This window comes from Notothenia rossii (genome assembly GCF_949606895.1).
Source record: "Notothenia rossii genome assembly, chromosome: 1".
NCBI lineage: Eukaryota > Metazoa > Chordata > Actinopteri > Perciformes > Nototheniidae > Notothenia > Notothenia rossii.
The window spans coordinates 27,122,724-27,139,563 of NC_136912.1; the positions used below are offsets into that span (position 1 = coordinate 27,122,724).

General features: G+C 41.0%; 1 protein-coding gene across 1 annotated transcript in view; it reads left to right on the forward strand.

Moving 5' to 3' along the window:
• pnpla6 (patatin-like phospholipase domain containing 6) overlaps nt 1-16,637 on the forward strand; it is a 35,063-nt gene extending 18,426 nt beyond the window's left edge. Inside the window, exons 21-38 of the mRNA XM_079692323.1 lie at nt 1,929-2,042; nt 2,118-2,193; nt 2,293-2,442; nt 2,623-2,686; nt 2,817-2,985; nt 3,130-3,312; nt 3,495-3,613; nt 4,093-4,249; nt 5,833-5,949; nt 6,110-6,179; nt 9,035-9,151; nt 11,139-11,255; nt 12,966-13,114; nt 13,304-13,456; nt 13,934-14,050; nt 14,172-14,259; nt 14,572-14,723; nt 15,156-16,637. Of these exons, the coding sequence (XP_079548449.1) occupies nt 1,929-2,042; nt 2,118-2,193; nt 2,293-2,442; nt 2,623-2,686; nt 2,817-2,985; nt 3,130-3,312; nt 3,495-3,613; nt 4,093-4,249; nt 5,833-5,949; nt 6,110-6,179; nt 9,035-9,151; nt 11,139-11,255; nt 12,966-13,114; nt 13,304-13,456; nt 13,934-14,050; nt 14,172-14,259; nt 14,572-14,723; nt 15,156-15,230 (2,187 nt within the window). The 3' untranslated portion in view covers nt 15,231-16,637. The remainder of the gene's footprint in view (nt 1-1,928; nt 2,043-2,117; nt 2,194-2,292; nt 2,443-2,622; nt 2,687-2,816; nt 2,986-3,129; nt 3,313-3,494; nt 3,614-4,092; nt 4,250-5,832; nt 5,950-6,109; nt 6,180-9,034; nt 9,152-11,138; nt 11,256-12,965; nt 13,115-13,303; nt 13,457-13,933; nt 14,051-14,171; nt 14,260-14,571; nt 14,724-15,155) is intronic.
• The last annotated feature ends 203 nt before the right edge of the window (nt 16,638-16,840 follow it).

The following is a 16,840-nucleotide window of genomic DNA, read 5'->3' on the forward strand; positions in this document are numbered from 1 at the left end:
ATCTGCCCTTCAATGTTGACCATTTTCTGGATCTTCTCTGGGATTCTTCAAGTCCCGCCAAATGATGTGTGACGTCATTGCGGGCACAGCGCTCCAGCTGCACCGTTCAGGATCCCAGCATCTGCATGAAAACGCACGATGGCGCACACAGCAGCAAGCTCAGACGGCGATGACAGTTTAATTTTGAACGTGTCTGGAGCTCATATGAGGCTGAAGGATCGGTTTATTTTGTATCTGTTAGAAGTTTAGGAATTAGGTGCGTCAATATGGGCGATCATACGGTCATGTAGCCAGTGGTGGACTGGGACTAAAAATCAGCCCGGGACTCTCGACCGGCCCACTTTGGTACCACTAGTAAATTGTCAACGGGGGGAGTGGGGGATGTGCTAATGACTTATCCGACCGGCCCACTTCGCTACCGGCCCATCGGGATTCCTCCCGATGGCCAGTCCGCCACTGCACCCAGCCCAGCCCACGTAAACTGTCAACGGGGGGAGCCTCGCTGCGGGGAAACGGTGGACCAAGTGTCCCGATCGGAGTGGGAATAATAATAATAATAATAATAATAATAATAATAATAATAATCCGTGCATTTTATCCATTAATTTCCCCAACATTGTGGTAAAAAAAAACACACGTTTAATCCATGTTGGTGTACTACTACAACCAGTGGTGTAGTGGGGATGTTTTTACTGGGTGGACGGGGTGGTGGGTGGACGGGAGACACTATGGACGTGCTCGTGAACTGTCAACGGGGGGGGGGGCTTGGGGACCTCTGTGTCGCCTGTCAGCGCAACTTACATGATGCCGTTTAGACAATATAATAATAAAGGGCGGTGCCGGCTGTCAGCGAACCGATCCGGCCTTTCTGCGCGACTATCACTCAAATGCGGGTGATAGTCTCAATGTGTAGGACGTGGGACAAATAATAAAAATGCTGTGTGTGCAGTCCCGCACAGTGCGGGACACCTGGTCACCCTACACACACAGTTCTGCCCCTCACACACATACACGCTTCAAATCAAGTTGCATAAATGCTTGAGCTACGTTTTTATTATAATTACTGTGAAATCTGCCTATTATGTTTTCGTCATTATTACAACAAACATACACTTGCAACTGATAACACTGGCAATGGTTTTAGATGTATTAAAAAAATAAATCATGCTTCAAATAAGTGGGGGTACGGCGTACCCCCGCGTCCAACGCCCACTACACCATTGACTACTACAAAAAGCTAAGGTTTGTTTTCTCATCAGGAAATGCAGACCAGCTCAAACAAAAGATTTGTAAATCATCTTCCTCACGATCATTTAATGTATCATATGTTCGCCGAATTGACATGAAAGCACTAATAAATGTAGTTTCATCCACGAGTTTACAACTACAAAAATAATCGATTTGTTTTTATATCACATCCGACGGGAGGAAATTCAGCAGCTCTCACTACCTATTTTTAATCCTAATTTAATCATCATCTTCACCACGATCATTTATGTTTATGTTCGCCGAATTGACATGAAAGCACTGACAAATATGAATATACTGTAGTCAACTTCATTAAAACGTTATTAACGTGCCTAAACTCAGTAATTCACCATTTCTACGCATGACAACACACTTTGTCCGTGTTTGGTTCTCTCGCCGCACAGTGAAGCGTTCCCGCATTGACGTCACTTCCGGCTTCCCCCAAAACCTCAAAATGAGTCGAAGGAATTTTCCCGCGATGTTCGAAATTATTGATATTTATCGGAACGGTATCGCACCTTCTTTTTTAAACTGACGGTTCGAGATGACTAGTAGCCCACTATTTCATTGCACAACAGTTGTTGGGTTCGTGTCACAGGCTCTTTAAGCTCAAAGACCTCTGTAGTATAATTCTGTTTTATTGGTTCTGAAACATCTCACGATCTAGTGTAATGCTTTAGGTGGAGGCCTTGACCAGACAACCGAGAGCGACCACCGTCCACGCTGTGAGAGACACAGAGCTGGTCAAACTTCCAGAGGGAACGCTCAACAACATCAAAAGACGATATCCACAGGTCAGTGACTTCTCCTAGATCTGGTTGTGGTTGTGTTTGCGGCTGAACCGGTTCTGATGCTTGTCATGTGTTTAGGTGGTCACGAGGCTGATCCACTTGTTAGGACAGAAGATTCTGGGGAACCTGCAGCATGGTCGCGGGCCATTCTCAGGTGAGATGATGACTAGTAGCATTTGATGTGCACACAAACAGACGTTCTTTAACATACATTATACTCCATTAACATACTTTCTGTCTTTCTTTCTTCCAGGCTCAGCCCTGAGTCTGCCCACGATGACAGCCAGTGCTGATGTCACCAACCCTGCCAGCAACCTCTCCACGGTGGCTGTCCTGCCTGTGTGTGATGATGTGCCCATTAATGCATTCAACCTGGAGCTCAGCCATGCCCTCAGTGCCATCGGTAGGCCCACACAGTTTTCACGTGTCCACTACACCCTTTTTATCTTGAGTCTGGTATTGTTTGGTTATAACAAAAGTATTCATCACTTACTAATATTAGTTTTATGTTCTTAACTGTTTCTCCAGTAATATATTTTTCCACCACCTCTGTTGTTTGTCTGTCTCACTTTGACACTTGCAGGTCCAACTCTTCTATTAACCAGCGAAATTATAAGAGAGCGACTGGGTGCCTCTGCTTTGGACAGGTCAGTCTAACTATTATAAAAGCCTCTCAGTTCTAAGGGATAAATCGCATGGCAGCGATTAATTATAAAACCCTGCCAGAAGAGACACTTTTCCATCACTTTATTCCTACTTTTCTCCTTTATCCGTCAGTGTCCATGAGTACCGTCTCTCCGGCTGGCTGGCCCAGCAGGAGGATATCAATCGGATTGTCCTGTATCAGACCGACAGCAGCATGACTCCATGGACTCAGCGCTGCATCCGCCAAGCTGACTGCATCCTCATCGTCGGCCTGGGGGACCAGGAACCTGCTCTGGGACAGGTATGCTTGGTCCTAGGAAATAAGAAAGAGAAAGAGGGGACAGTATATTAACCAATAAGACTTACAAATACAAATAATAATACATGTACTCTCTTTGTCTATTTTCAAATGTTGTCTCCGTCCTCTTGTCTCCCCCCCCTCCAGTTGGAACAGATGCTGGAGAACACAGCGGTTCGTGCTCTGAAGCAGCTGGTCCTTCTGCACAGAGAGGACGGACCGGGCCCCTCCAGGACGGTCGAGTGGCTCAACATGCGCAGCTGGTGCTCTGGACATCTGCACCTCAAGTGTCCCCGCAGGGTCTTCTCCAGACGCAGCCCCAGCAAAATAGTATGCAGCAAAGTTAACTCTCTTTCCTAGCTTTAAAAATAAAAGGTTATTCTTTAATTTGCCATGTACATATATTGTATAATTGTCCGCTTTCAGAATCAGGTCCTTTCAAAACTGCAGAGTGCATTTATAAAAAACACAGCTTTGATGTGATGTTCATGTGTCATTCTATGTTTGTGCAGAGGGATGTATATGAAAAGGTGTTCGAGAAAACGGCAGACAGGCACAGTGATTTCTCTAGGCTGGCCCGAGTTCTGACCGGAAACAGCATCGCCTTGGTGCTGGGAGGAGGTGGAGCCCGGTGAGTCACGTCTACAGACTTTAAAAAGCCTTTGTGTTTTGTGAAAAATGTAGGTTAATGCGGATAAGGATTTTGTAATGTAAAAATGTTATACTATACTTTTTTATATCAAACTAACAACATAAACAGTTATCGAGTGTGGGGTTCGCGAGACCCTGAGTGGGGATCGCAAGATGATTACAAAAAAAAACAGGAAAATTAAATTTAAAAAAAAAATGTATTAATTTTTATTTTTTTATTTATTATTATTAATAATAACGAGGCTCCCCCTTTGACAATCCACTAGCGCAGTGTTTCTCAAACTTGTTTATACCAAGGACCACTTAACCAATAAAAAACACTCATGGACCCCCGTCCACTCCCCCCCCCTGTCGACAGGGGGTCGCCAGTCTCTGGCACTGTTATTTTGGGGGTCGCGGGCTGAAAAGTTTGGGAACCCCTGATCTAGTGTACCTGACAGTTTGTGTTTCCTCATGCAGAGGCTGCTCTCATGTGGGTGTGATCAAAGCTATGGAGGAAGCAGGGATTCCTATTGACATAGTGGGTGGCACCTCAATCGGCTCATTCATTGGTGCACTGTACGCTGAGGAGAGGAGTGCCGTCAGAACCAAGCAGAGAGCCAGAGAGTGGTCCAAGGTACAGCTGGCATTTATATAAATGTTTCAATCATTTCTGTCTTAGACTAGGACATTTTACTTGTAAATGAAAAGGGTTAGTTAATGAGCAGCCTTTAATTTGGTGTATTGCAAAATATTGAAAGGGAAATGCTTAAAACAGTGTTGTAGTCAAGTCACCAATTCACGAGTCCAAGTCACTCTTGAGTCCCCACTTTTTGAGTCCAAGTCCGAGTCACCTAGTGAGAGTCGGAGTCGAGTCCAAGTCCGAGTCATCCAAGGAGTGTCCAAGTCAAGTCCGAGTCACCTAGGGAGAGTCGGAGTCACCCAAGGAGTGTCCAAGTCAAGTCAGAGTCACAAGTCTTCATGTATTAATCTTAGTGGATATATGTGTTGAAATGTAGCTGCTCCTCTACATTGCTTTTATCCTGTTATGTCATACTAATGTGTCTATTGAACTGCTGTGAAGCGAGTTTGGCTACAATTCTTGTAATAGGTCCTATACAAATATAAAGCTTATTACTATTATTATTATCATTATTTTTATTATTGTAAATGACCTTTTAATATGTCCAACTATATTTAAAATGAGTTACCTTTTAGAGAAGTGATTATATTTGTATGCCAATATTTTCTTATGGTAAAGTTTTCGTTTTGATAGTAATAAAATCGGAACTTTTATTTTGAAGGAACTTTAACCCGAAGTTAATGAACAGGAGCAGTGTAAACACACATGTATAATGACGGATAGATGACGAATAAATTAACATATACTAAATAGTTACATTGGGTTTTTAGCACCTGGCTGATAAGGGCACAAGCTCTTACGTTGGTAATGATTGTATACAAGCAAGGGTGTGCAATAAACAGATACCATCAGTTGGAGAGTCTGACCATCATTCAGCCGGGGATGCTACAATTATTATAGGGAATGTTTAAATGATATCAATAAAGATCAAGCCCCAGAAAGCACATGGCTACTTAGCATGCAAAATGACACATTCTGCATATTAAGTAGCCATGTGTTTTCGTGTTATCAGCTAAATCTTTATTTATTGATTAGATCACATTACTCTGATGATAGTGTTCAAGACACCCTATATGTCTGAACTCGATCCTTAGAGTAATGTGTTACGGAGCCTTCTCCTCAATCATTTTCCATTTAACGAGCATTTTGCGCTGCTCTTTCCCAATGTCGAAGCAAAATGTGTTAAAGCATACAGCATGATGCGGGGTGGGTCTCCAGACATCTTTAGACTGGAATAGCGGGGCACAGTATGTGAACTCGCCTAGCAGGTGCACACGCCAGGACAGAGTACATCTGACTCAAAACAAAACTTGCTCGAATCCGAGACCAAGTCGGAGCATCAATGTACAAGTTGGGTCCGAGTCATCGTGGGCGAAAAATTCACGAGTCAGATTCAGAGTCATCGTGCGCGAGAATTCACGAGTCTGAGTTCGAGTCCGCGTCAATCAGTGCGCGAGTCCAGGACTCGAGTAGGCCTACTCCATCTCTGGCTTAAAAACTGATGAAAAGCAACAACCTGACATGTTCCACTAAAATATATGATTAACAGTAAACTTGTGTCCAACTTGACTGTACAGGCAATGAACTCGGTATTTAAAACAGTGCTGGACCTGACCTATCCCATCACCTCCATGTTCTCTGGGGCTGCCTTCAACACCAGCATCTATAAAGTCTTTCTGGACAAACAAGCTGAGGTGAGGAATCTCCTAAAAAGTCTTTCTCAAGTTTGGAGTTCAAATATTTTAAAATGTTTTGCTGCAGTAAGGTCTGCAAGACCCTGAGAGGTTTATGTTTTTGAAGCAGTCACTGGAAAAAGGTACCTTTAGGACACTTTAGTACTTTCTATGCCCCCAGGACCTGTGGCTGCCATACTTCAACGTCACCACTGACATCACGGCCTCAGCCATGCGTGTCCACCAGGATGGTAAGTTACAGCTGAGCTGACTGCAGTGGCCGCTTTATCAGATCACTATCGCCATTGGCTGAGTGTTTTTTTAAGATTTAGATAAGCTCAGGACATAACATCTGTGTGTTAGTTCGCACACTATTTGATAGCTTTAGACCGACATATATTACATAAATGCCAGCACATACACATAAACACAAGAAAGGATGTTATTAATTTCATTTAACAAAACTCAATCAATAATACTGCTCTCTATGACGGAAAACTAATTTCTGAAATTGGCATTGTCATCAATTCCTGTATCAAAAATAATTAAGCATTGAATAATGCTGGCAGCAGACAGTCAAGAGTAAAATGGCAACCTAACTAAAGTTATTTTCTAAGTGAATGTAATGCTATGCTATTGCACTCAAATGTTAGTGACACTAGCCCTTTTGCATTTCATATATTTATACAATAAGTCTCTAAATATTCTAGGCAAAAATGTGTGTAATAGTTTATGCTTCATCTCGAGTGACTGCATGCTCTCTGATTTATGTTTTAAGGCGGGTGTACTTTGAGCTAAATTGAAGTTGTTGCATTATAAAACTGCTGCTAAATAGTTACTAGGATTCCTTATGCGTTTGTGTAATAGTTTCCTCACCGGCTGGAGGACTTTGCGTCTTGTTGGATATAGACAATATTAAGTTCCACACAACAGTGTAAAAATGTTCTCAAATTCAATGACTACAATCCAAAAACACAAGGCTCAGAGATCATTTTTAAAAGCAGCAGCCATTTAAATCATATTATAGATGATTTACAAGCAATAATGTGTTATTGACTGGGGAAATAAACATACTAGGTTTCTTTAACCAACATGCATACACTGCAGTCATCAAAGCCAAATGAATTCTTCATTTTTAGTAACAAAGCCCCTTTTTTAGTCTCCATAAACCTGCCAGTTTCAATCTTGTTTGGAGTACACCACGGCCAAGGGCTGAGACCGATTTGACTTAATAAGTGCAAAAGAAAACACTTTCTAGATGTTTCTATGCCGGTGACTGTATTTAATGATATAATTGCAAATGTATTCTGTTTGACTTGAGTAAATGCACCATCCCTAACATTAGCTGAAGCCTGGAAGACCTCCCTAACAACCCTGCAAATCCAGTTTGCCATTTTTCTATGCCATTTAACTTTTCAGTCAAATCATTTAATGCTACCACTGTCATGTACAGTAAGTTGCATCAACTTAAGACATAGCGAGTCTTAAGGCAACGTTCTGAATTATTATAATTTAGGCTGGTGACTGGATTTGAGGGGTTTTCTTATGTTAGCATCTTGTCATGTGTTTGAAATAACTGCTGGAGCAAAGCTTCCTCTCTCTAAATCCTTTTTCCTATCATTACTTTTCCAATGTTTTACAGCATAGTTTCCTCTCCTTTATCTCTTTGGTTTCTCCTTTTATTTTAGTTCACTCTTTCTTTCGTTGTCTATTTGTTCTTTTAATTTTCCAATTTTTAACCATCTTTCAAACAGTTTTTATATCTAGAATTTGTATTTTCTGTCTCTATTAAACTTCTCTTCTTTCTTAGCAACTTCCTGCCTTTTCATACACTAAATTCATATAACTGTAGATTTTTTATAGTTTATTTATCTCCCACATTTGAGTCTAAAACTCCCTGATTATGCCCTTTGATTATAATCCTGACATCCGGTCTTTGTGCACATAGAGATATCACAGATCTGTCCATCCGTAGGTAACTTCATAGACAAATAACTTGTGTAGTTGCTGACCCCAGAAACGCTGACTCGTCTCCCATGTCCATATCAACATGTAGGATCCAGAACACTCCCCCCTGCTTCCCCCTCATGACTCCCTATGACCTCCCATTTTGCTTCTATCATTCATCATAATTCTGGGCTTTCTGTAGTTTTTCTGGTGTGCTTTTGTCAAACATAGCTAGCTTGATGCTAACCTGAATGTATCACTTGCGCTCCTGTTTGAATTACATCTTGTATCCAGATAGAAAAACAAATAACACTAATATCTGAGAAAACTTAAGATTAGACACAAATCAGGAATATTTCCGGTAAAACCTTTTCCAGTTTCACCTGCAGTTTTCACTTCAGTCTACAGTCTGGAGTATTTAGTTAAACAGCAAACAGCTCTTCCTGATATCACGGACTCTCTCTCAGTCTTTCTCCTCTTTTGCCTCTCTCGTTGCCTGTCTCTCACTCTCTGCCTGTCTTCCTCCCACCTTGCTTGAAGAACTCGTCATCTAACAACACTAATACTACTTTTTATATGCCTAATGAACACATCAAAACTAAAACTTGCATTACTGTTTTTGGGTTGTAAATCTGATTTACATAGATCTCGTTTCATTTATCCGACGTATTTGATATCATTCATATCACAGACTGTTTATGTATACTTAGTTTAAGTTGTGTTGTTATTGTGTTTATTATTTCAGTATCTTGTCATCATTCTGAACAAAGTCCATTATACTTCCTTATCAGCCTTTGAAAGGTTATAATTAATTGGCCTAGAGTATGCTTTTATTTAAAATTGGCCTCTTAACAGAACGTTTTGTTAGATAGCACAGGCAGAAGTAAATTATTTTTGTTGACATTGTATTCCCCCTCCTCTCTGTTTTGCTCCTTGCAACCTCTTTCACTTTACTTCTCTTTGTTGCGGGCGTTTCTTACTCTAAATCTTTCTTTCTCTACCTTTACTCTCTTTCTCAGCATTCTTCTCTCTCTTTCTCTCTACTCTACTCTACTCTACTCTATACTTTATGTCTTTCCTGCTCTCTTTATCCATCTGTGACGTTGAGTCGGGTCCATATTTGATGTGTTCCTCCTTCTACATCTCCATTTCCCGACAGGTTGCGTCTGGCGATATGTTAGAGCCAGCGCCTCCTACACCCCCTATTTACCTCCCCTGTGCGACCCCAAGGATGGCCACTTGCTTGTGGATGGTTGCTATGTTAACAATGTCCCAGGTCAGATTTTAAAAACCCGCTCACCAAAACATCCTCCTCTCATCCCTAAGTCGACAATCGACCACTCGGCGTCCCTCCTCCTCTTTCTTGTCCTCTCCCTCCCAAGTTCTCACTCGTAACTAACCCCACCCTGACCAGGTGGACACTGGGAGCCCATGGTTTGGAAGGAAAGACTAAATCCACTATACGTTTTTTGATTGAGCCAAGCAGTGCCTCATCTTATACTGGCCAATATTACATTAACTCCAATTGGCTTTTTCGATTCACCCACACAGCACATGTTCTACTGTTGGCTTTGCACAACCTCTAAATATAACTGCTGAGATTTAGACTTTTAGACTGTCTTAGTAAGTTTGAGGTTTTGCCCATGCATGTCTGGACATCTATGGGACATAGAGAGATGCATGATGGTCCGGATTCTTCTGGCCCCCTAAGTAGATTTGCTAAACTTTTGAACCTTCTCTTTAATTACCATCAAGTTCTGGATGAGGCTTGTATTCACTATTTGTAATGACCTTACGTGGCATTATAATGATCAAACTGATCGTTTGAATATCAATTAATCATGCGTGTTACCTTCTATTCTTTGCCTCGACTTTGAAATTAATTAAATGGGGGGTTATGGACAGTGTTAGCCCAAATATCTGTTTGCATGCCCCCATTGGCTTTAATTCACCTTACTTTTCTCAGTTTACTGTTAAGGCATGCCAAATGAAGGTTTCCTTCATGAATTAAACGTCACGGGGGCTAAGTCATTGATGAACAAATGGTCATTTAGCGGGTGACATACCTTTTTAAGTGGTATGGATTGAGCTGGATTTTCCTTGTGAGATTAAGGACCCGGCAGTATTGTGTACTTCGATTAAAGGAAATCTAGTAGCGTTGCAGGAGACACTTAGTGGAGATAGTGATCGGCTGCACCATGTCAACATCGCATCTGTCTGTCGGTCAGGATCATTGTGCGTTTTATTGGGCCTAATGCAGCTTGTTTTCCTTGTATTCTATAAAACGGTTGAATTGCTACTGTTTCATTTCAATCACTTCTACCTACAAAAACATGCCAAGCCTCCCCTACATGTACAGCACCTGTCCTCTCCCCTAGCTTTGCTTGCTTCTATGTGCATGCCAGTGTTGCGCACTGTGAGCCATATGTTTCTTTATATATTGATGGCATGGATTAATTATTAATTTTTCTATAGATTTTTTATCATTATTTAGGATTATGTGTTCTGGATCCTGCTGTTGCCCTTTGTACATCATGTACAAAATACATAAAGCTGTAGGTTTTAGTGAATCCCCTCAAGTCATATTTCAGTAAATGGATTCTTCTTCAGCATTTACATATACTTCAAGCATAGATGCACCCCAACGCTTCTCTCTGTGGTGCTCCCTATCCTTCCAACCCATGCAGCACCCTTCCTGCTCCTGCCCCCTGCTGGCACTGAGCTGGACTGCAGGACTGGGCAGGCTGGGTGCTTCCCTGCCATGTTCACGGTGAAGAATCTCCAAATATTGTCACAGCATCTGCCGCTGCTCATTCTCTCACATCTAGGCAATTAATACATTATTCTTTAATTCTTCTCAATCAATATCATGATTGGTTTCATCTTACATTTGTATACGATTTTGCTTTAGAAAGAAGCCTATAATATGGCCCCATGCCCTAAAGCACTGTTGTTGTTGGGACACTGTTTGGAGATTCAACCAGCCTTGGTGCTCTGTGATGGTTGCCATTTACTTTTTTACCTTTACGCACAAGTCACACAGGGTCTCTGTGCAAGGTAATGAGGTTTGAGGTGGTTTACTACAGAGTGTAAAGGTGGGCAGAACTACAGTCCTAGCCTTTGCAGGGATCGGCTACCTTCTTTGTCCGACCTCCCTCTTATGTTGGGATTGTGGTCTGTGTCGACACTAACCTGAAACGTATAGCAAACATTATTGAGATGTTATCGACCTCCCCTTCCTCCTCCCCTTCCTGGTGTGTCAGGCTCTCTGTGGCGCTATGTGCGGGCGAGCATGACCCTCTCGGGGTACCTGCCGCCTCTCTGCGACCCCAAAGACGGCAACTTGCTAATGGACGGTGGCTACATCAACAACCTGCCAGGCAAGTAGAGGTGGTACCCCCTCTCACCCTAGAAAACAATCCTCAATGTCCACCAAACTCCTGTCCCCCAGAGGAGAGGGGAGATGGAGTGAGGGACGGGGATGATTATTATGAGTCATTTTAATCAGTTTTTTTGTAGGCTAAGGTAAGTATGTAAATGTGAGGTTTTCTTAATGCGAATGAATGGAAGTCAAGTTGTAGTGGAGGAGTGTGCTGAGTTTTCCCTGTCGGAATATGGAGCCAGTTCAAACCATCAAATGAGACAAATTGTATCCACATTTTTGTGTTTAGTAAGGAAACGATTTCTATCAGACCCTGACATTTTCTTTGTATTACAAGATGGGGAGAATTCAGCATTTAAACTTGTGATGAGGCTGGATTTGAATGTAAATGAGGACAAGGTCACACTTAAACACTTTGTTATTCAAGCAATACCACATTGAAAAGGGGAATGTGTTATTAGCCTGTCAAACAGCCCGGTGTCAGAAAGGCGTCAAATAAAAAATGCTTAGAGGGGTTACCAACTGTATCAAATTGGAAGGGAAAAGCAGATTAGCAGTTCTTCACATTAAGACCATATTGTGATTTTGCTATAATTATGCCATACGACACCAGTCTGCTTTGATATTAAAGTCAGGTTCCCCTCATGTCAAAATGAGCACTTGTCTGTAGAGCTGGGCAATATTTCACCTTGAGCTGAATCATACTGTGGTGATATGATCATATCATGTTATCATTAGGATGTGCAAATGAATGATTTCAAGCAAATTGTAATTTAAAAACAACAAAAGGAGTTATTGAAGTTCTAGTTTATCACTTATGAGGAGTTTGGATTCATGTAATTCATGAGTTCTGCTTGAACCTCAGTAAGATTTGTTCTATGGTTAAGATTGATATCAGAAAAATATCCTTCCTAATATTCTGTTAATAAAACAATATTGCCCAGCCATACAATTTGTGTTCATTAATACACAAATTACTTTGGTGTGCAAATGAGAACTCCCCTTGAGTCGGTCTCTGTGTCGCTATGGTAAAGAACATATTCTGTCTAGAAACAGCAGGGCCATGTTTCACAGTGCTCTGGACTGAGCTGATGTAATTCTCTCTCTGCTCGTTCTTGAGGTCTGTGAAAAGTGAGGCTTTGCTTTTTGGGTCCAAAGATTGATTTAACTCAAGGCTCTTTAAAAATCAACATTGTTTATTTCTGACTCTTGTTTCTCTGCCTGCTCTCTAGGGAGTTTGTGCTCAATCAGCTGCATTTTCTAGTTGTTCTTGGCACTATGGATCAGTGCGTTGGGCTTGTGGGACGTCTTCCTGTTTTTCTGTCTTAGAATAGGCTCAACACCACAAAAATGCTCGCTGTCCCAACGCTCGTTTTAACACTAGAAAGTCAATGAGAAAGGTAATGACCTCCGGCATTGCGCCCATTGGCCAGGGAAGTCTAGATTTTCCACTTTCAAAGTTGCAGTGTTTCCTGTCCCTAATTGGCTATAAATCCTCTGCAGTGTATCTGACCACTGAAACATTTTTGTGGTGTAAGTCTTTTCAAACATTCTGCTGCTAAAATTAATGTTTAATGAAATAAATATATATATATATATATATATAATAACACAGGATCCATTGTTTTACCATCTCTGCTGCTGGATTTTGCCGTGCTGTGTTTGTGCGTCTGTGTGTGAATGCTGGTGGTTGCTACACGTTCAACAGCGGACATTGCGAGGAACATGGGTGCCAGAACAGTTATTGCCATCGATGTAGGTAGCCAAGATGAGACCGACCTCTGTAACTATGGAGACAGCCTGTCTGGCTGGTGGTTGCTTTGGAAACGGATCAATCCCTGGGCAGAGAAAGTGAAGGTACAGTTAGAAGCCCAAGGTTCTGGCTACTATTGGTGACTCAGCATCTTATAAATACTGAGTAGTGTATTTTTTTTTTTTTTTTTTAAATAAATATGTAGAAGAGGGGATCGGCTCTGTCTGCAGATTGCGAAATACATGCGTTTGTGTTAGTGTTAATTTCTGGTTCTTACACTGTTCCTTCCCCAGGTCCCCGACATGGCAGAGATCCAGTCTCGGCTGGCTTACGTCTCTTGTGTGCGGCAGTTAGAGGTTGTAAAGAAGAGCGCCTACTGCGAGTACATCAGACCACCCATCGACCGCTTCAAGACCATGGACTTCGGCAAGTTTGACGAGATTTATGTAAGTAACTTTATAAATAATGCCTGTTTTTACCATCTACTTGGACACAAGGATGGTTCAATTACATTTTGGTGGTCAAAGGTCATGGTCACTTTAATCATTAGGCATTTCATGTGGTTCCCACTGCCACATCCTAAACACAATACCCAGCCAATTACCCACATTGAAGACAAGTTATCCAAAGAGCCAGGGAAGTAGCAGGAAATGTGCTTTAACTCCGTAACTCTCTCTATTTTAGCTGTGAACACTAGCTGTGCCTCTGTTACACCTCTGATTGCACATCACACAATGATTCACTGCAGCACGTACAAAATACAGTTTTGAAGATATATGTTCTTCTGAAGTATAGATCATTGCCGCAACTAGCAGCACATTTTTAACATGAATGAAATGTTGCCAAATAAAAAAATAATAATTAAGAAACAAAGTTGCTGTATTGAAAGTACCTTTTTTATTTCTGTTTTAAAAATACTTCAGGATGTGGGCTTCCAGCATGGCAAGTTGCTGTTTACTGGTTGGGCCCGAGGCGACATTATCGAGAACATGCTGAAGGACCACCGCTCAGCCGACTACAATGACAGCAAGAGAACTGACGTGAGAGCACACACAGACACACAATTTGCATTTTTTTAAAAAAGTTTACTAATATTGAATTATAAATATGGTTCATGTATTACTACATACACATATAATGATGTTTTTTTTTGGTCCTTAGTCCTGCACATGTCCAGCAGCTGACTTCACTGACCTTGCAGAGATTGTATCCAGGATAGAGCCGGTTCAAAGCTACGTGGCTACAGAAGGTACGACAACGTGCCAGTTTCTTCATTAACATTATCTAATAATATTTCCTGTTAAGAATGGTTTAAAATATTTAAACACAGCTTGCACACAAAAAAGGTTTATGCTGCAGTCTCCTATAAAGGAACGATTAACCTTCAAGATCAGGTTCAATATAATCCTTGTAATGAATCAGGGGTCATCGCTTTTTCCGGTCTGTTTGATTGAAATACAGCAGGAGATGGCCCTTATATTTTATGGGTACAATCTAAACCAGCGTGTCAGTCACACAATAAATTCTCTCTGCAATATCTCCTCTAAATCTTTCCATTCAGCGGAGGAGTCAGACTGTCTGACGGAGTACGAGGAAGATGGCATGGACACAGTACGAGAGGAAGAGGGTGAGGAGGAGGAGGAGGAGGAAGAGGCAGAGGATCCAGACGATATCTCCCCTGGAGAGTGGGGCCAGAATGGAGTCTTTCAGACTGTAAGCACACACATTAACACAAACATGATGTGACCCATCCAAATAATACAGTCTTTTCTTTCATGGCATTTGAAAATTCTGGACCCATACCAATATTTAAAAGAACAATTTGGCCAAAACTGACTACTGTTTATTTTCTTGTTGTAAATTGGATTGGGAGTGAAAATTAAAATAGTGTCACCTGAAAAAATAAAAATGTGTTCCCGGAATATTTTTTACTGAAAAATAGAAGTAATTTGAAAAATTCAGCTTTTTGTTTTTATTTTGTCCGTTCATGTCATCCATTAGATAGAATCACAGTAGTTCATACTTTTTCTTAAAAATAAATTCTAGATTAATCGATAGTTTGGTCAATAAAGTGTCAAAAATAATGTGATGTCAATCCAAAAGTGTGTGTACGTTTAAAAGAAAAAACTCTCTTCTGCTCTCTAGGATGAGGAAAAAACTGTGAGACAACGCAGGAAACTGGCCAGTGATTCCAACACCTCTGAAGTCTCTGACTGCTGACAAAGGAGTATGGAGGAGAGGAGGGAGTTTATACAAGAACAAGGGACAAATTACTGGTCCATAAACTGTAAAAGATAGAGACTTGGACCCCACGCTCAGCTCCTACAACTTCTGCAGGAAAACACTGTTCATGCTCGAAATCCTTGAACATTCTTTGCATCGAATGGCTTTCTGTTCACATTTTAACCCCACCGTCAAAATCGAATACGAACAGTCTTTTTATGCTCTTCCCTGCCCAGCAATTTCTCTCATCACTTTGCATCAAACTTACCGGTGCCAGAATCCCTGCCTGCCAAACCGGGACACAAACAAAACACAACAGGGACACCTAAAACTCCTAAATCACACATGTTTTTTTGTTTCAAATGGCCAGAAGGACCCTGTCTGTGTCCCTGAGTCTTTACGTGTGTCTCTACCGTTGGTGCATTTTCAATTGCACTCAATTATTGAGGATTTAACGCATTACATAGTCCTACGATTTCTTGTGTGCACTGGATGAGTGCCTGAATGTTAGAATGACTGTTTTTGTGATTTCTTGAAGGAGTAGCAGGACACTGAACAAATAAGTAGGGAATACATGCAATAGAGCTGTAGTTAGTAAGAGTTATACAGGCTTATTGTTACATGTAGAGATCCAGGAAGGGCAGGCTGGAGGAGGAACAGATGATTATGTAAACACCAAAGCCGACTTTATATTGAATGAACAGAACAGAACCAGTGATAAATCTACTCGGCGACTGGAGAAAGAGTGATATTTCCCCCGACACTACACAACAAACCAGTAGCGTGACCGCCTCTGTTTCCACAAGGTCACACACAAAGCACTCAAGGTTCCTGTGTATAGCGACAATAAGGAGTGTATGACAGCGAATCTGAGATTGCACAGTAATGAAAATCTTTCAAATCTAGTCAACAAATTATTGTCGGATTGTACACAGAAACCCTTAGTACGTCTTAACTTAAAATGAGCAAAAATGCAACTAATTTAGCTATTAACACAATTAACATGGACCTTTTATAGATTGTAACAAGATTATATTATAATATACACAATGTTGATATTCATATATGTATATGAGGTGGACATTTGTAAATTAGAGCTTTGCTGCAAGACAAGAGAACCTACACATAAACAAGTGTTTCTTCTCTTAAAATGCATTATGTTTTTATTTATACTTGTTAACTACTGGCTTTTTAAAATCTTTTTTTTTCTGGTGGGGCTGGAGGGGGGTGTATTGTTTTAAATAACTTGGCTTTCGCTGTTTTGCACTGAAACATTTAAACTATTCCTTGCTCAGAAGATGTTTGGTTTAATAATTGCCAACCTTAATATGACAAGAAAATCTAAAGAATAAAAACAGATAATAATTTAATATGCATATTGGAAAATAAAAATAATATGCAGTATGTGGCGTTTGTGTTTTTTTTCTTCTCTTTCGTATACCTTTTTTATGCATGTTTTGTCACAAAGCTAACACAGCTAGACACTTGCGTACAATCCTTTTAAATATGTTGGATAATGAGTCGATCAGATTATATAAAACTGATTTTCAAACACAAAGTTCCCACCAACGGTTTGCACTCAACACCAAAATCAACATTCGTAGCAT